At 39.0% G+C, this 24,640-nt stretch overlaps 2 protein-coding genes across 2 annotated transcripts; both read left to right on the forward strand.

The window, feature by feature from the left end:
- The first annotated feature begins 2,051 nt into the window (after positions 1-2,051).
- Positions 2,052-5,792, forward strand: LOC141772726 (glucose-induced degradation protein 8-A homolog). Its single transcript, XM_074644065.1, has 5 exons — positions 2,052-2,184; positions 2,540-2,669; positions 3,326-3,522; positions 3,639-3,836; positions 4,679-5,792. The coding sequence occupies exons 2-5, from the start codon at positions 2,552-2,554 to the stop codon at positions 4,850-4,852; spliced, it is 687 nt and encodes a 228-aa protein (XP_074500166.1). The 5' UTR covers positions 2,052-2,184; positions 2,540-2,551; the 3' UTR covers positions 4,853-5,792.
- Positions 5,793-8,708: 2,916 nt separating this feature from the next.
- On the forward strand, positions 8,709-21,193 carry slc17a9b (solute carrier family 17 member 9b). The gene is made up of 13 exons (XM_074644066.1): positions 8,709-9,106; positions 12,298-12,495; positions 13,005-13,144; positions 13,707-13,806; positions 14,254-14,384; positions 14,506-14,602; positions 15,179-15,275; positions 16,525-16,612; positions 16,697-16,731; positions 16,862-16,977; positions 18,318-18,373; positions 18,526-18,555; positions 18,910-21,193. Exons 1-13 carry the CDS (start codon positions 8,973-8,975, stop codon positions 19,086-19,088), a joined length of 1,401 nt encoding a protein of 466 aa, XP_074500167.1. The 5' UTR covers positions 8,709-8,972; the 3' UTR covers positions 19,089-21,193.
- Positions 21,194-24,640: the final 3,447 nt, after the last annotated feature.

The raw sequence follows: 24,640 nt of genomic DNA on the forward strand, positions 1-24,640 counted from the left end.
ACACAAAATGTGCAAATAAAACCCTAACCAAACAGTGGAAAACAATCCAGTAAAAACAATGAAATACATACAAAAAACAGTACAGAAGAAAAGAAAATATATCAACACATATCAAAAGATAATTAGACATCATGAATTAAATGTGATGATAATTTCCTTTTAAAATGTTCTAAGGATAACGAGCTCTTGATAACATGTATTTTGGTGTTCCATATTTGTACACCACGATATCTGAGGGATTACTGGCCATGGTTTGTTTTGTAAAAAGGCAGGTGAAGATGATTAACCTAGTCTAGTATTATGTGAATGAATTTGAGATTAGATTTAAAGTTGCTAATTTATCAAATTAAAAATAAAGCTGGGCAAAAAGAGAGGGGCACCATCACTGGCAGTATCACCGACAGATGACAACTGACATCTGTCGTGTTAAGTGCATAACTGATGTTCAGACAGTAGTCAGACACATTACACCCAATGTGGGAGTTATCCATCATCCTGCAGTTTTGACTCTAATTTACAAAGAAACAAAAGAGGATAGGCCTATACGTCTGAATTTCGTTCGCTTTAGTCCTAACATGTTTGCCAGAAGAAAAAAAACTTGCCACAAATCAGATTCTAAAGTATAAACATGTTTCAGGCATACCTATATAGAAATTGCACTTTCTCAAATACACTGATTGATGCTATTTTTTCGCAAACAGCATCTAGTTGTGCGAAGGCCACAAAAAAAAAACAAAACAACAATGACAAGGCATACATTTAAACTGAATAATTTAGATGTGGGGTTTATTTTTAAAAATGAATAAATTAGGGGCTATACTTACATAGTTATTGATGGTTTGCATTCTTCAGCAGCCCTTCTCTGTGTACATGTTTTATAATAAAGTGAAAAACACTACTGATATCGTTTATCCTTTCTCTATGATCCTTTTGAGAAGGGGTTCCAGTGACTCTAGAGTTCCACTGCTACCTCAGGCAAATCTACAGTTTGGTCTATTACATGATTACACCAGTAGAGGTCGCTTTAGTTCTTCTTATTTTAAGTGTTTTCTCAGTCTCATGTGCTCACTGTTGTAGCTGCTAAATTATGCTGCTGTGTAAAGTGCAGTTGCCATGTCATAAAAATAACTATAAAATAAAAATCTGGTATGCATTGCACATACATAGACACACTCCTATTAATCAATTATTGAGACGACTATTACTGAATGCTTCCATCCTTAAAGACATTTAATGCAGATTCCTAACAGGTGAAGAGAGGAAGAGAAAAAAAACATAAATAATTTACAATACATAAATAGAAAAACAGGGTGTGTGAGAGAGATGATTGGTTAATTGATATTGTATCGAAGACATAAAACCAGTAGTTCCCTGTAGTGTAAAGTAAGTACGTTCATTTAGCCTAACTAAATTACTTACTACAGTGGATTAATGATAAGAAACCCTCTGTTCAAGGCTGGCGTTAAGTCGTATTTGAGATGGTCCCTTTGGAATATCTTACAAATATTCTACATGCCAAAGTAGATCAGTTCCACAATATTTGACAGCCCTATCTGAATTATATTGGACCTGATATCTCCTCCATTATCTCACAAGGAGTCTCTTGAACATGAACTCATATATCCTGTGACTTCCCTGCACTATGAACTATTTCCTATGACCTCCTATATAAAATTTTTTATCTGAGCTGTACCAGTGTTTGTTTGTTTGTTGTTGTTTTTTTTTTATTATTATTATTGTGTTTTGGGAAAATAAGAAAACCCAATAAACATATTATTAAAAAAATAAATTAAAAAGATTTAGCCTAATCAAGTAATTTCGATGTACTTGTTGTTTACTTGAGTACTGTCATTTATTCTACTTTTTATGTAAACAAGTTCTAGTTTTTAAACTTAGGTATTATTTTCTATCCGACGTCAAAACCCCCAAAACATTTGCCAAACCAGTAAGATTACCATAAATCTATATGGGGGATTTCAATACACATTTTATGGCCATAATAAGCTATGTAAGATCACAGTTCTCAAATCATACAATGCTTGTGATTGACTGTAGGGGGCAGCAGGTCGCTCTTATTGTGAAGTTCACCGGAAATAGACAACAGGAAGCAGCAGAAGAAGAAGAAGAGGCTCTCCACCGCTAGCTAGCTAGCTACTGCTGGGAAGTAGCGACACAAATATTCAGGTATTGTGAATTATCTAACTATAATACCTGTTTAGGACTTCAGATAGAAGAGAATAAAACAGAATAGCACTTGTTCCGGATGTGTGTATTCGATATAACTGCGCCGAAAGGCCGGAAGTCGTGTTTGTTTTGATCCGTGTTGACGACAGTCAGGCTTCAATGTTGTGTTTTTCACCAAAGGCCCAAACTGTTGTGATTTAGGATTTCCGGTGTTTTGTTGCTGTCAAACTGAAGAGCTAATTACCAAACACCGTTATAACGTTATATAACTGTCCTTACCACGAGGTCAGTAGTTTAAGTGCATGAAATGTCATCCTGTCAATAACCTTTCTGTGTGTGTGTGTACTGTGTTTAGGATCTTATCATAATGAGTTATACAGAGAAGCCAGAGGACATAACGAGGGAAGAGTGGATGGATAAACTCAACAACGTCCATATCCAGAGAGCTGACATGAACAGGCTCATTATGAACTACCTGGTGACAGGTGACGTATTGTTTTTATTACTCAAAGTTTGTTCTCGGTTGTCTCTCTCCCTCTCACACACACACACACACACACGCACAGACTTGCACATGGCTTCAGCCCTGGACTGCTTTTTCATTCATCTGTTTTTTTTATTTTATTTTATTTGTATTTAACCTTTATTTAACCAGGTAGTACTCATTGAGATTAAGAATCTCTTTCGCAAGAGAGACATGGCCAAGACAGTCAACATTTAAACATACATTAAAGTTTCAAGCGCCACAACATAAAACAAATGCAAAATAAATACATAGCATAATATCATACAAAACACATTAAAATCAAGTGTCTGAAGCAAACGTTAAAATGAAAATACTCAAACACAGACAGCTCCCGATTGACTCTGCTTCTAGGTCTTTCATTTATATCCATATGTACCGTATACTGCACTATTTTGCACTCTTAAGTATTTTACTAGTATTAGTAATATATTAGTATCATTATTTTTAACTTTCAAGATGTTTCAAAATGTCCTGTATTGTGTTGTTTATTGTACTACTCTACAGGCCTCTACAATTGCCCCTCGGGGACAAATAAAGTGATTTTAATTTTAATTTAAAGATCAATTGTTCAGATAGATGCGGTGCATGGTTTCACCACATGTTTGTGTTCAACAGAGGGCTTCAAGGAGGCAGCGGAGAAGTTCAGGATGGAGTCAGGAATAGAGCCCAGTGTCGACTTGGATTCCCTCGATGAAAGAATTAAGATCAGAGAGATGATCCTGAAGGGACAGATCCAAGACGCCATCGCACTGATCAACAGTCTGCACCCAGAACTGCTGGATACTAACCGTTACCTCTACTTCCACCTACAGGTAAAAATAAAACACAAGGCCTCTCATTTAGCAGACATCTGGGTTTTGCACTTTTAGCAATATAACTTTATTTTCACTCACTGTTGCTAACCTTTTGGCCTTTTTTGTGTTTGCAGCAGCAGCATCTGATTGAGCTGATTCGTTTGAGGGAGACTGAAGCCGCCCTTGAATTTGCCCAGTCTCAGTTAGCAGAGCAGGGGGAGGAGAGCCGAGAATGTCTGACCGAGATGGAGAGGACGCTGGCCCTGCTGGCTTTCGACAACCCTGAGGAGTCACCTTTTGGAGATCTGCTCAATATGATGCAGAGACAAAAGGTAAGGAAGCTCATACCTGTCTTGTCTTGTCTTGCACTTGTCTCTTCTTTATCTATAATTATGCCACCTAATTCATGATCCCACACTAAGCTAAAAAGGTTGCTCTGCTCTCTGCAGCATGCGGATGCTGTTCAATTTTAGTGCTGCACAATGTGTCAGACAAATTTATATTTCTCTCACCCAGTTTTCAAATTAAAGGCAGGGTTGGTAAATATTTTTGAAACTTTTTTGTTATATTAGTTGACACGTTCATTACATCCAGACAGCAATCAATAAACGAGATGCTCTGACAAAAAAAAGAGAAAAAAATCTAAATCTAAGCCCGTCCAATCATTGCATTCGGCCAGAATGTTATGATTGGATTGGCTAACTGCCTGCCTAACTACCTGTGCGCACTCGGCCCGTGCACTCATTGCGCGTCACCGGAGTCTTCCACAAGCTGCTAGCTTGACAGCTGTGAGTACTAACAATAGCCATGTTCGTTGTTTACGTTCATAATGATATATATGGGGGAGTGGCTTTGGAGGGAGGTCTGAAGCGACGGACTATCAATGTTACTGACTTAGTGACTTTCTCACTAGATTTAGGGACTTTTGGAGCTAATGCGGTTAGCTACTTCCATTGGAAAAGAATTGGCAACACTGGGCTGGGTTTTTTCGGCTGGATCATTTTTTTAAAATTTGTGTACTCTTGCTAGTTTCTCAAGATCGCTCATCCTGCCTTTAATTACATATGAATTCCTTGATTTGTGTGTGTTTGGGGTGCTCTATGTCTGCCTATGATCAACAGTTAAATGTTGAAAGTATACAAAGCAATAACATGTCTGTGTCTTTGTCTTTCAGGTCTGGAGTGAAGTGAATCAGTGTGTGCTAGACTATGAAAACAGAGAGTCAACACCCAAGCTGGCCAAGCTCCTGAAGCTACTGCTGTGGGCTCAAAATGAACTTGACCAAAAGAAAGTGAAGTATCCCAAAATGACAGACCTCAGCAAGGGAACCATCGAAGACCCAAAATAAGGATCCACAGTGAAATCATACCACATCATTACAAAATGGACACATTTCCTTTATCTATTTATACCCCAACCAACTGACTCATATAGAGTACAACCTTTTCTTTTTTGTAAGGGTTGCTTTTTGATACTTTAATAACTTAGGATATGTAAACTGGATTGATGGCATTTTAAAATGACTTCTCACACTAAAGTAACATGCAGACCATTATTTTTCTTGGTATTATAATTTACATATTTGTTTATGTAAAATTAGTATATTTCAGTTACACTAGTTTTCCTGTCTGTTGGCAGGGAAAGTTGTTGGCATTGGAGGGTGTGAATAAAGCCTAAATTAGGCTGTCACTTTCTGTGTGTGACCAGGTTTGATGTTCAGGGATAATGGTTGGCTCGGTGTGCACTGCCTCAAATAAACACAAACTCTTTCCTCACATCCAAACATAGACATTTCAGCTAGTAGTTTTTAGCTAGTACTCTATGTGATGGCAATAGCCAAAGCAAGATACTTGGGATCTTTCAAACTACTGTGACTTTGGAAGTTAAATTCAGCTTAAGATTTGTACTGCGTTATTGCTTGAGACATTATAAAAAAGATGCAAATATAGACACAAACAAAGAAAAGAGAAACTTTCAAGCTATACATCACGGTAGTAATTAACAAGTGAAACAAGGCAAGATTCCTAGAGTGATAAAAACTTTGCAGCGTACTGTGACTGTGCAAGCTTAAAAGGCAGCCTCAGTTTCATACCATTATACAATATCACAGATGATATTAAAAGATGTGAATGGATAAATCTATGTCCACAGACACTTTTACAGATGGATTATTTACATGTATGGAATAAGTAGCTCTTTTGCGAAATTTGATGTGCTTTTTTTTGCTGGGATGTTATTTTGCAATAAAAGTTAATTTTTGAACTGCGCAAGTCATAAAGGACTTTAAAGCTTGGCGTGTTTTTAATTGTGGTACAGCAGCAGAGGTAGAAAGTAACTAAGTGCATTTACTGAAGTACTGCACTTGTATACAAATAGGAAGTGAGATTACTTGAGTGTTTACATTTTATAGTATTTTATACTTCTACTTCACTACATATGAGAGAGATATTGGCTTTAACTCCACTACAATTATCTGACCACTATAGTTGCTTTACAGATGTAGATTTTTTACAAAAAAAAGTGATCAATTTATATTTGTATCATATGATGCTATAGATTAAACTACCCAATTACCAAGAATTTAAAATAAGCTCCGCTTTGACCAGCTACAATATAACGTGCTGTTTACATGTTGTGGTGACTATTGCTACTCAAAGCTACAGAGTGATTGCTAGACTGGGTAAAAACTACTTTGGACATGTGAACTCAACACAGATGACTTCTGTAGCTTACAAGATTATTCTAGTAATATTACAATACAACAAAAAATAGTGTGTGCATGGCCACACGGTCAAAAATGTTGTGCTCATCATAATCAATCACTTCACCTGTCCTGTTGAGCTCACCAATATGCCTTCCTGCTCCCATACACCACCAAGCGTTCAAAGGAATATTACAACAAATAAACAAATAATCCACACATACGTATATAATGGCTGCAACATAGCATTTTACTGTGGTAGTAGGAGCTAATTTTGATTATGTTATGTACCGTTATATTATTATAGGGCATCATATTTTACGAGTGGATCACATTTTATAGATAGGTCAGTTACATTCCACCACTGTTAATTAGTATTTTTACTTTAACATCAAAAAGTATCTCTACTTAGGTAAAATGTATTACATGTGATGGAATGTAACGACATTTACTCAAGTACTAAGTACAACTTTGAGGGATTTGTACTTGTTTATTTCCACTTTATGCTACTTTACACTTCTACTCAACTACATTTTGGAGGCAAATATTGTACTTTTTACTCCACTACATCTGTTTGATAGTTTTAGTTACTTTAGATTATTAAAATATAAATCAACTAATACATTGTTATATATTATTAAAGCTACCCAGAAGTATATCAAGTAATTCAAATGAGCCCCACCATTACCAAGTGCAACATTGAAGTGATGCACATGAATGCATCACTAATTATATCAAAAAATATTTATTTTCATTTATTTAACCAGGTTAGTCCCATTGAGATTAAGAACCTCTTTTCCAAGGGAGACCTGGCCAAGACGGTCAGCAGCAAGAACACAAAGTTGCAGACACACAGACACAAATAGAGATAAAATACAATTCACAAACATTAAAAGCACTACAATTTGCATTAAAAGAGAACTATCTAAAGACAAATGGGGGGACAAAAATGAACTTTTCTGGGAGTCAGCTGTACAACAAGGGAAGCTAAAAACATTGGCATGCCATAGAGTCTGCTTCTAAAGCCTTCATTTTAAATTTAAAAATATTTAAAGATACCAACTCCTTGATTTGTAGGTCATTTTGGAGCAAATTCCAGGCTGAGGGTGCAGAATATGCAAAAGCCCTTTCCCCAATTTTTGTCCGAGCTTTTGGGACAGAGAGCACAAAGAAGTCCTGTGAATGCAGTGAATACTGTCCACAATTTTTTTGCATAATACAAAAAACTTAAATATTGTGGGAGCAGACCCATAATCACCTTATATATAAGAATGTACCAATCACCAAAATATATATGATTCTAAAATGGGCCATTCTGCATAATGAGTACTTTTACTTTTGGTACTATAAGTATATTTTAAAGGTCCCATATCATGCTCATTTTCAGGTTCATACTTGTATTTTGTGTTTCTACTAGAACATGTTTACATGCTGTAATGTTAAAAAAAACACTTTATTTTCCTCATACTGTCTGCCTGAATATACCTGTATTTACCCTCTCTGTCTGAAACGCTCCATTTTAGCGCAATTTGACGGAATTGCAATAGAATTGCTTTGCTAGGCAACAGTTTGAGTCCATGTGTACTTCCGGTCAGCTGATGACATTCACATACGCTGCAACAGGAAATTAACTGGGACACATTTAGAATGTTTACGTTTAAATATTGTATATTCGTGACATCACGAATGGATAGAAATCCTGACAGCTTGTTTCAAATGCAGAGTTTCTGAATACGGGCTGTGTGTATTTCCCTGTCGATTGAGTGTTTCGATACTTTCACAGTATTTTTATAGGACTTAAGCCTTCTTTATAATAACAAAACATGAAAATCTCACTTTTTTATAATATGGGACCTTTAATGCTAAATAATACCTACTTTTAACAGAGTATTTTTTTTTTTTACACTGTAGCATTGCTACTTTCTTTGAATACTTTTTTTTCCACCACTGTATTACATGCATTACTTATAATGGAGTATTTTAATATTGTGGTGCTGCTACTTTAACTTGAGTAAAGGATGTAAAGGAGTACTTCCTCCATCACCATCCAGACTGTCAGAGAGCAGCTAAAAGTTGCGTTGAATGCAGATTATTATATAACGATTTCCTGCAAACAGCCAGGAGCAGCAGCAGACGGGACCATTGAAACAACCTTGTGTTCACTGCGCATCTCTCTCAGCTCCTCAGCAGCACCGCGGTACAACCATCACCATCACCGTCTCCATCTCCATCCGGCAGAGGACGGGTCAGGAGGAGAGACTACATCCTGCTGTTCCTCCACACGATGAGACGACACTCCGGCTCTGTTTGCACCGTCATGGTTGGAGCAGGAGCCGGGGCCAGATGAGGCGTCACTCTGCTCTGGTGGATGACATATAGAATCGACTGATTTAAAAAAAAAGAAAAAAGAAAACACTTCCAGATTAACCCTACCGATCAGAAGAAGAACTGCGTCGCCGGCAGCAGCAGGAGGAGAAAAACTGACACGTGGATTACTCCTCCTAGGGCATCACGAAAAAACACACTCCCTCCTCCTCCAGCTCTCTGTTCCGTGTCTCAGTCTCTCTCTGTACAGTCCGTACGGGGGTTATATAGATTAGATATAGTCTATATATGTAACATAAGAGAGAGATATGATTGCGCAAATACTTTATGAGACGGTTTAATTTACTTTTTCTGGACCGGAAAGAGCTTTATCGAAAGTAAACAGCCGATTGAGAAGCGGTTGAAAAGGTTGAAAGGGGAGCTGCGGACTCGCTAACTTTGAATGGCAGTTATTCAAAAATATGGCAAGAAATATAGTCCAGATTTGGTCTGTCTGAAGGAAAACCATCCGCCGGACAAGATTGGAGCTCCTGGGTGTCAAAAGAAGTGGCCTGAACAAAACACCACCTGGTCAAGGTAACAACATTTAACCACTAACGACTAACGGTTCATGCATTCAACAGTGTAACCTCTAACAAGATAACACATTTCACAACAGTTTGTGTGATAACCTTAATCGATATTGATACTTTTTTTAGCCACTCTTTGGCTCTTTAAACCCTTAGAGTCCTACATCAGAAATATATAGTCATTTTGTAATAATAAAGGTTCAGTTAACCTCTATATATGGTAATGCCACGTATCATCATGGTTCAATAAGATGTTGCCACAACAACAACACAGGTCAAATGGCCCCTAAAGAAGGAAGTATAGCCTCAGTGGTGCTTCCTTACTATCCTTACTATCATCAAATTATTACATTGTTTTGTATGCTACTCTTAAAGTAGTATCATTTCCATTATTTTTGAGGATATTGAATGCATCCCCTGTAGATTCAACCAAACCATAACTTGAACTGTTAAACCTAACTAACCCTAATGAAGATATAGATGAACTGTTAAACCTTACTAACCCTAATGAAGATATAGATGAACTGTTAAACCTAACTAACCCTAATGAAGATATAGATGAACTGTTAAACCTTACTAACCCTAATGAAGATATAGATGAACTGTTAAACCTAACTAACCCTAATGAAGATATAGATGAACTGTTAAACCTTACTAACCCTAATGAAGATATAGATGAACTGTTAAACCTAACTAACCCTAATGAAGATATAGATGAACTGTTAAACCTTACTAACCCTAATGACGATATAGATGAACTGTTAAACCTAACTAACCCTAATGAAGATATAGATGAACTGTTAAACCTAACTAACCCTAATGAAGATATAGATGAACTGTTAAACCTAACTAACCCTAATGAAGATATAGATGAACTGTTAAACCTAACTAACCCTAATGAAGATATAGATGAACTGTTAAACCTAACTAACCCTAATGACGATATAGATGAACTGTTAAACCTAACTAACCCTAATGACGATATAGATGAACTGTTAAACCTAACTAACCCTAATGAAGATATAGATGAACTGTTAAACCTAACTAACCCTAATGAAGATATAGATGAACTGTTAAACCTAACTAACCCTAATGACGATATAGATGAACTGTTAAACCTAACTAACCCTAATGAAGATATAGATGAACTGTTAAACCTAACTAACCCTAATGAAGATATAGATGAACTGTTAAACCTAACTAACCCTAATGAAGATATAGATGAACTGTTAAACCTAACTAACCCTAATGAAGATATAGATGAACTGTTAAACCTAACTAACCCTAATGAAGATATAGATGAACTGTTAAACCTAACTAACCCTAATGAAGATATAGATGAACTGTTAAACCTAACTAACCATAATGACGATATAGATGAACTGTTAAACCTAACTAACCCTAATGAAGATATAGATGAACTGTTAAACCTAACTAACCCTAATGAAGATATAGATGAACTGTTAAACCTTACTAACCCTAATGAAGATATAGATGAACTGTTAAACCTAACTAACCCTAATGAAGATATAGATGAACTGTTAAACCTAACTAACCCTAATGAAGATATAGAAGACACTTTAACTCAGTGTTGCCAGATCAGGGAGCCAGTTTTCAGCCATATTACAATTTAAAACACGCCCAATTCAATAAAAAAATGACAACAGAAAAGTGTGATAACCTTAATCAATATTGATACTTTTTTTTAGCAACTCTTGGCTTTTTAAACGTTAACCCTTAAAGTCCTACATCAGAAATATATAGTCATTTTGTGATAAAGGTACCGTTAACCTCTATATATGTGGTGGCCGTTATAATGACACGTATCATCATGGTTCAATAAGATGTTGCCACAACACCAACACAGGTCAAATGACTCATAAAGAAGGAAGTATAGCCTCAGCGGTGCTTCCTTTTTAGGAACAATACATTAATTATCGTAAAATATCATCAAACTGTTACATTGTTTTGTATGCTACTCTTAAAGTAGCATAATTTCCGTTATTTTTGAGGACATTGAATGCATCCCCTGTAGATTCAACCAAACCATAACTGAGCTGTTAAACCTAACCCTAATGAAGATATAGAAGACACTTTAAAATAAGATAAGATAAGATGAACCTTTATTAATCCCCGGAGGGAAATTCAGGTGTCAAAGCAGCAACATCAGCAAACATCAGCAAACAGAGTGAATCACAGGAGAGGTAAAGGTATACAAAAATGATAAAAACAATAATAGAGATATAAAAGATACAGAGTGAATGGGTGAACATAGTGTGTACAGTCCGTCAATAAATAAATGTAGTATGTACAATAAATAAATGTAATATGTACATATGTGCAGTCTATAAAGTGGTGTTTAGGATGTATAGTGTAAAGTACGTGTAAAGTACGCCAGTGGTTTGAGCCCAAGATAGTTGCAGATAGTGCGTGTTTAAAGTCCTCATAGTTCTCATATGGGGGTCAGCCTTGGTTGTGGAGCCTGATGGCTACCAGCATGAAGGACTGACCCAGGCGCTTGTTGTGCCGAGGGAGGAACCAAACACACAAATTGCCATATGTCAATGTCAATGATGCTGACGTCAAAGAAAGTAGGTCATCCCTTATCCCTAATGACAATTGAATACAACTCATGTCAATCAAATATTTCTCAAATACAATGAGTCAATAATATGAATAAAGTTTACTGAATTTAGTATCTGTGTTTTTGACCATGAAATGACAGCTTGTTTGGTGATATCGTTTTCACAATATTTTCAAAAACTAGCCCAATGCTATTTTTCCCAGCCCAACTTAATCAAAAGTAGCCCAATTTTGCGGGAAACCAGCCCAATCTGGCAACACAGCACTCATGTTGAATGTACTTCAAAGTGCAGCCACATTGGGGTCATTAGCCTACCTCCCTCCCCCAGTCAGATAAGACATCCAGTGGTGTAGTGGTCGTTGATGAGGTCGGTGTACTACTAGGTAGATGGGTAGTTTACTGAGGAGGAAGTGGGTGTACTCTCTTATATTTCCCAATGGCTTTTTGTCTGATAGGTGGGTATACTGTAAACCGCCAGAAAAAGAGCTACCCGTATACCTGCATATACCCTCCACTACACCACTGAAGACATCCCCCATCAACTGGTTTTAAATCCAAAGTCTGTCCCCAGATGTTGCCTTTGTTCAACCTATTCTGCTTCCCCTCCCGTGCAGGCCAGTGGCGAGGGTGTGGACGGTGGTGCTGCTGCTTGGGACATGCCTCCTCTACTGCGCCCGCGTGGCGATGCCCATCTGTGCCGTCAGCATGGCGGAGCAGTTCAACTGGAGCAAGAGGGAGTCCGGCATGGTGCTGGGCAGCTTCTTCTGGGGCTACTGCTTCACCCAAGTGTTTGGAGGCTACGTCAGCGACCGGTGGGGAAACAGTACTAGTCATGTTGTGAGATAATGGTAGCCTAAGTAAACTGACTCTCCTGTGTCTAAACAGATGTGTAATGAATGCTGAACCAGTTTTAGCATCCTGCCCAAAACTATTATTTGCATGTGAACGTTACTGGCAATTATGCAAACAGCCCTCTTTGTGTTTGCTCAGATTGGATAGATAATACGGTAAATACAGTTAGGTGTGTCCTATGTACTATCGTGTTTCTTGCAGGCTAACAGAGTTTTATTCACTCCTGAATGGTCACACCAAAGTTAATAGTCTAAAATGTTTCCCCAAAATGTTTTATATATCAGTATAAAACATCCACAATGACTTATTTGACTTGTGTACGTGTAATAAATAAAATATTTTTGGCAGAATTATGATGTTCATAAGACATCCAAGGGAACAACGTTGTGCCACCTCTCATAACCTTTAGCTGACGAAAGCAGCTCTCTGAGCAGGCAGGTGTTAAGTTGTCTATGTTCTGCGTCCACAGGGTTGGAGGTGAGAAGGTCCTTCTGCTCTCTGCAGCAGCCTGGGGCTCGATGACGGCCTTCACACCGATCCTGGCCCACTTCTGCTCTCAGCCAATCCTCTCCATGACGCTGGCCCGCTTCCTCATGGGCTTGTTGCAAGGTGAGACGGACAATTTCTTTCCAGACTTTGAAAAATGAGTATTACACTTTTTTTTAAAGGTCTGGAAAGCGCATAAATGTTCAACTTATTTATAAGTTTGTTGTCTGGGTCAGGGAATTTAGATACAGGCAGACAACATGAAAGCACACAAACACGTGTTAAAGTCGTATTTAACTGAGTGAAATAGATGACTATTTCTTTTATTATTACATTTATAGACCTCTGTTGGTGACCTGTATGAATTACAACATGTTAAGTTTGGGGCATGGTCATCTTTACTTTGAGTTTTGTTTGTTTGGCTTGAGAACAAGAATTAATATCATGCATAGGTGGGGTGATGACATGTGTCTTTAAATTCATTTTGGCAGCAAGGTTTTCTTACAAAACACAGGCATAGTCATTTCTGGATTACGTGCTGTGTTATTCACACCGGCCCACATTTTCCCCTCAGATTTATGTTTGTTTCGTGTGTCGAGGTGGTAAAAATCCTACTTTTATTGCCTCTTTGAATTTCTTTCTAAACATTAACCGATTTTTATGTTTTGTGTCTTGATTTTTTTAGGAGTTCATTACCCTTCTCTGGCGAGCCTGTGCTCTCAGAAGGTGGTGGAAAGCGAGAGAGGCTTCCTCATGAGCACCGTGGGTAGTGGCTCCTACCTGGGGTGAGTCAAGCGTTATGCAATAAATGGGGAATGGTGGGAAAGAGATGAGTGTTTCTTCCTACGAAATCACTGTGCAAAAGAGGACGAGCTCATTTGAAAGCTGTGTTCCGAGATCCGCTATCCGCTATCTATTTTGCAAGGGCACCGTCGCTGCAAGCCAGAGCGTTTCTCTCCTCTATACCAGAATGATAATGTGTAGAGCCTAGACCTGTGGAAGTAGGTCGGGCTATGCAAGACTAATTGTGATCCCACAATAATAAAATTTGAATTTATCATCTATATGAAGCAGGTGTATAGACAGTTTTATTATTATAACATCCTGGTATTTGTTTGCGTTCAAAGTTCATGCCATGTATTCACCTAATAAAAAAGTTCTATACGATGTTGTACCAAGGCTGTGTTTGTTTGATGTGTCATGTCATGTTGTGACCTTTTTTCCCCCCCCAGCACTCTGGTGATTGGAGGGGCTGGCTCCCTCATGTTGGACCTGTACGGCTGGCAGAGTGTTTTCTACGTGTCCGGTCTCCTCTCAGTCCTGTGGGCCTACTGCATGTGGAAATATCTGCTCAAAGGAGAAGGCAAGGGAGGCTTTAAAATGTGTCGACGGGCGTCATAGCACGCTCCCATCTCGCAGCTGCTTATTTGTATAATTGGAGTCCTCTTGTTTGCTCACGTGTTTGTGTTCATCTGTGTTTGCAGGGCCTATCATCACCCTGGAGTCCCTGGGAAGTGGTGGGCCCCAGTCCAAACTGTCCAAAAGACACTGGTTACGGCTCCTCAAACAACCTGCAGTCTGGTGAGAAATAGATAAAGGAAGGGTGTGCGAATAATTTAAGAGAATGTAGAAATGTATAAAATATATCTCAGCCTTGACAGATCATAACTAAGTGAGGATGTGTCTGTAATACAACTGTTTCTGTAGACTAAAGTCCAGCTTTTCTATGTACCAGATTTGAGAATAGCAAGCCCAGTGTGTCTGTTAATGTCTCCTTCTCGTGTCTCCCTATGACCCAGATATTTATACACTGTAATTCAACTGATATGCTCAATTTCCAGTGACAGGGAGAACCTCTGTGGCTTTATTTGATGTATGTGATCCACCTTGAGAGGAACCGGTTAGATAATAGTTTGATGGCTGTGGGCTTAAAATGTTCTTGACGCTTTCAACCACATGCTGCTTGGTATGATTTAAACATGGGAAACAATAGTTGTCAAACACGTAGCACAGGCACTCAAATCACGAGACGGCGCTCAAAGCAATGGGACGTTGCCCTTGTTAACAACACTGAGCAACCTTCGGTATGCCTATAGTTCTGTGTAAATAGTTTCTATGCACTTATTGTCTGTTTTCTCTCTCTTCATTTCTGAACAGTGCTGTGATCGTTACGCACCTTTGCACAGCGAGCACCTTCTTCACTCTTCTGTCGTGGCTGCCGACGTTCTTTAAAGACACGTTCCCCGATGCCAAGGTAACCAGGCTGCCTTCTGATCACATATTTGTCATCCAAAGTAAATAGGAGTAATTAAAGCGAAACAGCTACGAGGGTTAAAATCAAGAAAGATTAATTTAACAGGACTCATGTACTTCTTGGGCACAGCAGTGCTTTGAGCTAAATGCCAACACCGGCATGCCAACACGCTCACGACAGCAAACATGCCGATGCTAAGCAGGCATAACGTTGTTCACTCATCTTAGTTTAGTCTGTTTGCATGCTAACATTCACTAATGAGCACTAAATACAAAGTACAGCTGAGGCTGATGGGAAGGTTATTAGTTTTCAGGTATTTGGTCATAAACCAAAGTATTGGACAGATTTAAATTTGGAACTCATGGTGGTGTTGTATGAAAAGTCCACATTCCATCCACTAGATGATCAATCAATCACACTTGATTTGTATAGCACCTTTCATACTGGTTAATGTAGTTCAAAGTGCTTCACAGATGACTGACAAGCCGAAACGTAAGAGTGTGAACGAAGTGTGAACCGTGAAAACAACAAAAAAGGCAAAAACAATAATTTGAGACCAATGCACGCAAGATAATGAAATGATAAAAATGTAATAAAATAAAAAGCTATGATAACATTAATAATAGTAAAACAGTGTGGAGTAAAAACTAGATTAATAAAAAATACCAATAAAATAAAATTATACAATTATACAAATGAAATACAATAAAATAAGTGATTAATAAAATATGATACAATTATACAAATGAAATACAATAAAATAAGTGATTAATAAAATATGATACAATTATACAAATGAAATACAATAAAATAGCTGATTGATAAAATAACAATAAAATATGATACAAATTAAATACAATAAAACAGGTAATGATAAAATAACAATAAAATATAATAAATTATACAAATAAAATACAATGAAATATGTGATTAATAAAATAACAATAAAATATAATAAAATTATACAAATGAAATACAACAAAATAAGTGATTAATAAAATATCAAAAAAATTATACAACTTAAATACAATAAAATAATAACAATCAAAGGCCTGGCTGAAAAGGTAGGTTTTTGGTTGATGAGATATTTCAGTCTGAACCAAAGTGTTAGACCGACTGACCAACCGCCCGACATTTTCATCTGTTTACAAGTACCTAACGCGCTACGAGAAATGACCCACTCGACGTTCCCTGCCCTTTCTGGTCAAGTTCATTCACACCCGGAATACAGTATATGTTGTCTCTCCAGGGTTGGGTGTTCAATGTCATTCCCTGGTTGGTGGCCATACCCTCATCCCTCTTCAGCGGCTGCCTATCTGACCACCTCATCAGTCAAGGTAGGCCAACCGACGCAACAGATATCAGAATCATTTGTATTGATAAAGCAGCTAAATAACCGAGAGTCCTCTTGATCCCCGCAGGCTTCGACACAGCCTCAGTGAGGAAGTTGATGCAGGTACGATATCTGAGCCTTTATAATTCTGTGTGTATGTTATCCGTTCATTGTGTGAATGTCTTCTTTCATAATGGTACATAATGGATTATGGCAGATTTTGATTGATAGTGTGCATTCATTCCTGTGTTAGTTTTTCTCCATGGGTGTGTCCAGTGTGTTTACCCTTCTTCTGTGTGGCAACACCACCTTCCCCTGGGCCGTAGCATTTGTGTCTGCCACCATGGGCCTCACCACCTTCAGTCACAGGTACTGGCACTCTCATTTCTCGCCCTGAAACCAGCACCTCTTTTAGATTTAAATGTAGTATTCCCTAAGGGTCCGTTTTATGTTTTGTATTGCTGCCATTTTAAACCATTGCATCCATTTCCATCGCTATAAGGACAACCTCTTATAGACAGTAAAGTGCTAAATATCCCACCACCTCCTCCAGTGAACGAGTGTGTCAAGTTGTTGGGCCCACCGAGCTTAACCAGGGAAGACTTGGCAGCGTCTCTGCTTATATACAGCCTGCAGGTAGAAACTTTGGTCTGCTGTTTGACCCACTTTGTGCCTCTGATTCGTTGAATTCTGTTGTGTTCTGCAGTCTTGCTTTAAACACGAAAGGAAAATTGCCAAAAGTAGGACCTTATAATCCTTTATTTGTCCTGGAAAAGGTCATGCCTGTTAAACATGGGCCATCAATATGTACTTTCATTCTTATTAAGGATAAATAATTTCCCAAAACACTAGCAAACATTACTCAAAAAGAAGTAAATAGTGCATTTGTGATGGACTATTTTAAAGTGCAGATTAATACACATTTGGTGTGCTAATGAGTATTTATGGCACCAAGACGGTGACAAGCTTTTCATGGGATTTGTTAATAATATGAAAAACATATAACATCACCAAACTTATCCTGTTAAACGGTGAGTATGTCCTTCACTTTATGTCAAAACAAGTACAAGATTACATACTAGGTAAGGGTGGGGGAACAATGGTGAGTCATCGTCTAGGCAGAACCAAACGATGATGAAACATGACCTCAAGTATGAGGAAGTATCAGCTGTGTGGTTTGTAGTTTGATGCTTTTGGGTGTCATTTGAAATGTCGCCTGTCATTTTGAATGTTCTCCTTTTTTGGACATTAGTTTATTCTTTCTTTCTTATTCATTTTTATTTTTACTTTACTTTACTTTACTTACTTTTCTGATTTTTAAAAAATCCCAAAGTTATTCTACTTTTACTCCAATACTTCTAATTCTTCTCAAACTGTTGTTTGTGGGGTCCTTCCAGATCCACAGTAACACTATTTTCTAATGAGTTTACTTCCTAAAGAAAAAACAAATTTTCATTCACGTTACAGCATTGAAGTACGATATATGAAAGGAACAATATACAGTCAATGATAGCAGGCTGGGAGCAGAATATACTGTAGACTGTCCATGATACATTTCCCTGAACACAGACATTAATATTCTCTTCTCATATGCTTCTAATATTTTTGTGGCTGAGAATTGTCAGGCGGATTATTAGTTTTACTCTAAGGCAATTCAGCACCTTGTATGGCTGATGAAATGGCTAATGAGTCATGTATTTCTGTTACAGCGGTGTTTCTGTAAATGTTCAAGATCTGGCTCCTTCCTGTGCCGGAGCTTTATTTGGTAAGTTTAATAAAAAACATTTACAGAATTTCTGAAAACTTCTTATTTACACGAAACATTTTAGAATATATATATATTTTTTTAAGTGTGCTAGTAAAATTTTAATCTAAAGTCTTGAATTTGACATGTGTGTATCTGCATGTCTTTTACAGGTGTCATGAATACATGTGGTGCTTTCTTAGGTGAGTTTCTGCCAGAGACTTTGGGAACAAAACATCTGTGATGAATCTTTCACCAGCAGTTGCTAAATTACACCACACATTTATTAAGTGAAATAATTCATCCGCTTCTCTGAATTGAAACTTTGAGCTGATGTGTCTCCTGTCAGTCACGCCGGCTCCTGTGTGTCATGCATATTTCATCAAGGGGAGCGTGATGGAGTTTGTGTCAGATGAATAATACAGGGAGCAGAGGATGACAGTTTGTGGTCCTGTGAGGGACTGTGACATTTTCTCTGTGGAAAAACTGAAAAATACTGTGTGCTTTGTTTAAATCTCTGCTATTAATGGTGATTATGTGCGTGTGTTACTGTGCAGGCGTCCTGCTGGTGTATTTCTCGGGGTATCTCATCGAGTCCACCGGCTCCTGGGCATCTGTGTTCGCCCTCATCACCACCGTCAACCTGCTGGGCCTCTGCACCTTCCTGGCCTTCGCAGAGGCCCGTCGGTTCGACATTGACTGTACTAAAGTCCGCCACCACAACATCCACATCTAAATCATCAGCCTCCAGAGGGATTAGCACGCTAACCCCCCCCAAGGGAGATATGACCTTGGGGCAATCAACAGCTAGGACATTATCCACATTGGAGAAGTGGCCAAACGGAAAGCACATGGACAAAGCCCGCACACAACATCTGGATCTGCTCTGTGTCTGGCTGAAGAAGTACTGCAAGAAAAAGCACACAGCAGAGCCTGCACACCGTTACTGAAAAAATCTTGTGGAGCTAGAGCGTCAAATCCAAGAAAAACACAGCTGTGTTAGAGGATGCTCTGTCAGTTCAGAGTGGAATAGGAAAGAAGAAGTCTACACTACCTCCAGGTCTCAGCTCGTGCAGCGTTTGGTGGTTAAACAGTCGCCGGGCTCGTCATTTGTTACAGAACGTGTTACTTAGAACAAGAGAAATTGTTATCCACATATTGTTATACCTGAGAGTGATGGATGTGGTCGTCTCAGGAGCTCTCTGACAGTCGTGACAGGCCAAGGTGGTGTGTTGTTACCCTGCATGGGGGGTGGGTGGGAGACGCAGGGAGAGTCCAGCCTCTCGCACCTGAATGTCTTTTATTAGTACGCCCCACTCACCCATCACTGTCTGAGTGACACCTCATTACCCAGACACTAATTACTTGGCAGGCGCTCCTCTAATGTCCCGTACGATCTATACCTTCTATCGTCCCCATCTCCATGGTTACCAGCTCATCCTGTCGTTACAGTCGAAGGGGGTGAAAGGGGTCACGGGGAGCCGTGTGACAACAAGGCTTTGCTCCCTGTTTGTCGTCTCAAAGAATATGTCTCAAGTAGGAAGACCAAAGGTATTTAATTAATTTCTTTCTATGTGATCGCATGTAATAGAAATACCTCACTTAATTATTTTGAGTACTTATATATTTATATAATTTTTTTTGGGAAAATAAATATATAATGTTAGATGACAGGAAAAAAGAATTATATTATATAAGATGACAGAAAATTATATAAGTTATGAACAGTGTGATGCAGTATGAATAGCCCTAATAGACATCTCTGCAAGTCTAGTTTCCTCACTTATTCTTCTTTTCTAACCTGCACATAAAGAAACATGTCCATATTATCATTTGGGTGAAAACTGGATATCCAACTTTTGTTGCGGTAAAAGATCCATCCCTTATTGTCACACTTGGCATCGTTGTTACCTAGGCGATAGACAGGAAGTGATTCTGTTTCATTAAGGCAGATTTAAATAGTCTGTGTTACGCACTGACACGGCGAATGTGAGAGGCTTAGAAATCAATTACATAATACAGTTGAGGAACTGGAGAATATATGGTGAATCCACATTACTGTAAAGTATGTAGCAACGTAAAGCTAGCTGCAGAGCTCAGGCTGAATGTTGGAGTGATTGTTTGTAGCATTTAGCTTTGGCATTCACACAGCACAGTTTAAATGTAAAAATGTTTTCTATAAACACTTAGACGTGTATCCTTTGGCTGAATATTTTGTCGGTATAGATTTCATATCTGAAATGCATGATATGTTTCTTACATTTTCTTTGTCAGTGGTCGTAAGAAATGAATTGGATGTATTCTTTGCTCTCTGTCGTTCAGAGTAAAGATACATTTGTGTGTGTGTGTGTGTGTTACAAAGACACAAATCAGACTATTTAGAATAATTTATTTTGATATCTGATCTGAAATCTGATATCTACGCTATATGTCACTTTGATTCTGTACCTACACTATATTTTGTAGTGATCAAACGCACACTGTTTGCCTTTTCAGCCTTATTATTGTCAAACCAAATGCCCCACATTCCTCTTTTTTTTTTACCTGCCTTAGCAGATGTGCATTATTTACAACTATCATCATTGCTTGTCCTTTTTTTCTGTTATCATCTCGCAAAATGTAGAAAAATGTACATTAGGAATAACTGGAGTTCTGTTCACCAACATATATCTCACTGTAGGTTCCTGAAAGCCTTCTGACAAATCCCTTTTTGATAACATGCAAGATATGTATGATAGAGAGAATACATTCATGCAAGAAAATGCAGTATTCTTATGCTTTTAATATATGTTGTATTTAAAAGCATAGATTAACTTTGAATAAAAATCTATTTTGTCAACACTGGTGAGCTGTTTCAGTGTGCTGCATGCCTGTTCTCTGTAGCGCCACAGGGAGGCAGCACGGTATCAGCAATGAGGAGAGCACGTGGTGCCATCAATACTTTCTTCTGCCATGTAGGATGGAGGCCTTCTATGTGGATGAAGTTTTCATTGATATTGATGTTCATTTCATATATACACACTGCATACAGGTCAAGAATGAGCAAGGTTTTTCCACTATGAAGTAGGCTTGCCGTGGTAGTCGGTGTTACACGGTGTTCGGGCACACACCGTTTACATTACGTACCCACCGCCTCCACCGTCGTTTTGCTTTTTATATAGGAATAAAACACATTTAGTTCATTTTCGCGTAGGAGCTCCGTGTTATCAATACATAATCGGATGACGGACGCTACAAACTGAAAGTGAAAGTACTCCGTACGGAGTCTCAGCACAGAGTAGCAGGAGTCAGATTTCCCACTCACACACAGGACGAGAGAGAGTTGACAGACGAGACGATGGCGGAGGATTTGGTGTGAAAGCGAAAAGCAAAAGCGCCTATTTGACAATATTTAGATTTAAATTCAAACCTGTAAGGGAACCACAACGTTAACGAGGCAATTGCAGAGCGGCAAACTGAGCCGTCACAGCCGGTGCGGCAGAGCGGCGCCGGGTGGAAACCTGCGGCCCCGCCGCGAAAGCTTGACCGGAGAGGCCAGACACATAGCCATCCAACGGTAAAGATCAAAGAAAGCACACTACACATATTGACCGTATTCTTTTCTTGTAAAAGGTCCGGTTTAATCGGTAACACCGGCGTTGTCACAAGTTTATTAACCGGTGGGAAAATGTCCTCACCATCACATCCCTACTATGAAGCTGAGAACCATTTGTCTGTCCATCAGTAGTCAATTCTAAGCATGTGGATCAGCTGCCGATCAGGGTCTAGTGCAGGTCCGTCCCGTTCACACCAGCGGCTCGCTACAGGCCCAGATCCCGAGTCCGGGCTAGCAGGACGTATGCGGTGGCACCATATGGCAGGATGCTGTGTGCCATGTTGGCTAGCTGGCACTGCCCACGTGTGAATGGCCAGACGCTAGTCAACCCAACCCACTCCTTCTCATGGGACCGAACGGCTCAGGTTGCCATGGAGACGGGGTGGCTTGTGGCTGCCGCGTGGCAACGGAAAGAAAGGAGAGGGAGGGTCACAAGTGAGTGAAAGTAACAAGTCAGATAGAAGTCAGTGGAGTTGGCAGTGAATTTGGCTTTTAGATGTATAGTTCATACAAAAAACAGCCACTGTGCTATAAAGAGGTGGTCGGTCACTTATTGGAGTGCTCTCGCTGACAGAGAATGGCGTTGTAAAAGCAGACATAATCATGATGAGTGGCCCACTATTTAATTAGCAGAGATGAAACACTATGAGGGTGAGCGCAGACGAGAGGGGGGAGATAAACCCTCCCCCAACTTGTCGGCTTGTAAGAGTAACCCAGTAAAGGCAGGACCCATCAGAGAGCCAGAGATACATGTAAATGAAATAGCCCCATTAATTAGTAATTAACATCAAGTTAATGACATTTCACTGTGTCGCCATCTCATCCTATGTCCTTCCTCCGTGGCGGTGGAATGCTAATTAGTGCCGAACTAAACTGTCATATAGGGCTATACCTAATAATATAGAGGCCTTGTTTAAGACTGGTCATTGTGCGGGGAGGATTAATGACTTTGTAGTGGTAGATCAGGAGGCTTTATAAGTCTGCCACTCCTTAGAGGGCCGCGATATTGAGGGCCATTGACAGGTTTTATGTGCTAATTGCGTTGCGCCTGTTACCCTAATGTTGGCTTATCCCTCATGACTTAGAACTACTTTTCTCCTAGTTTTCAAAAAATATATCCAAGAAATATTTAAATGGTTTCGGTGTGTCGGATCTAATTATTTCAGTGTCTTGCATGTGTCTCTGATTGAGTTTTAAGGGCCCTGCAGTGGATACATTTGTTTCGGGTCCCCTCCTGAGCCTGGATCAGCTCCGTGACAGAGGTAATTTTACATGATTTGACTGCAGCCGGGGACGGCGTCTCTGTGAAGCCGAGATGAAACATGAAGTTAACACTCTGTACGCCGCGGTGTTCCTGGAACGGACACGAACGTCAGCTCCAAAATGAAGGAAATGTATTCACACGTTGATGTGCGGGGGTTACGTCCTGCAATGCTAAACTGTGCTTTGAATCTGCGGCTGTTTTTTCTGTCTCCATTATGAATTCCTCTTGTTTTCTCATAGCTATATCAACACATCTCTGTCTGTCTCTTCTCTGTTGCCCTCTTTCTTTTCCAAACTCTGTTCTGATACACAATTGACCCTTTAAAGGGATCCCCTGAGCCCAAACACATCCACCATTAGCACAACCACACACACACAGACCCGCACACACACACACACGACCAAATATGTTGATTTCTGTCAATTAAACCCCATCAGCTGTTTGCCTCCTGCTAGACATATGGCCTGTGTTAAATCTAAAGAGCAAATGGAGCCGCTATTGAGAGGGGCATCATTTTAATGGAACCCTGAGGGACGAGACCCACACCTGCGCAATAATAACATTAAATCATGCTCAGCCCACTGGCCAGATGAGGACAGTGTTGGTTTGTGTGTGTGTCTCTATGTGTGTGTGTGCACATGGCATCTTAATTCAGAACCACCAGCAATAGGAATATTAGTATTTAAAGAATAAATCAATTTTTTTGTGAAACTAACATTTACAGTCATATCTGCTTCTATAGGCTCCACAGGTACGTTTGGTTTGAAGCCTTCTTCACAGTGTTTCTGGTTTCAGCTCAGGCTGCTTCCAGCCTCTAATATTTTGCTATTATATAAGCCAGAAAAATAAAGACACAAATGCACTCCATTATCGCAGACCATCTCTCCCCTGCAGACAGAGTGAGAGTACAGAGTTTATTTTTTTATTTTTTTATTTATTCTTATTTTGCCAAATGAATGGTTCTGGAGTTCAAAGGTCCTGAGTCAGAAACGGAGACAAATGACTGAACAAATGTTCAGAAATGTAATTTTAGAAAACAATATGGTGCTGTGCCTTTGGCAGAGAGCGTCAGATGCTTAGTTTTAAGACGAGAAGAGAACAAATGAAATGCTCTCAACTTGCTCACAACTGTGGAAATATAGCAAAACCTTCTTTCCATAACAATTTCAATTATTTTTTGTTAAATGTGAATGCTTTTATATTGCCATTTGACCGTGATAAACATACCAGTCTAGCAATTACAATTAGTGGGGCTGCGACTAACAATTATTTCCATTATCGCTCAATCTGCTCGATTAATCGTTTGGTCTATAAAATGAGCAAACATTCAAATTGCTGTCGGTCAGTTTATTATCACATAAGACAAAGAAAAAAAAAAAACTTGATTCATCGGTTATCAAAATAGCTGCAGAATAATTTTCTGTCGATT

Source organism: Sebastes fasciatus, chromosome 8 (genome assembly GCF_043250625.1).
Source record: "Sebastes fasciatus isolate fSebFas1 chromosome 8, fSebFas1.pri, whole genome shotgun sequence".
NCBI classification, from domain to species: Eukaryota; Metazoa; Chordata; class Actinopteri; order Perciformes; family Sebastidae; genus Sebastes; species Sebastes fasciatus.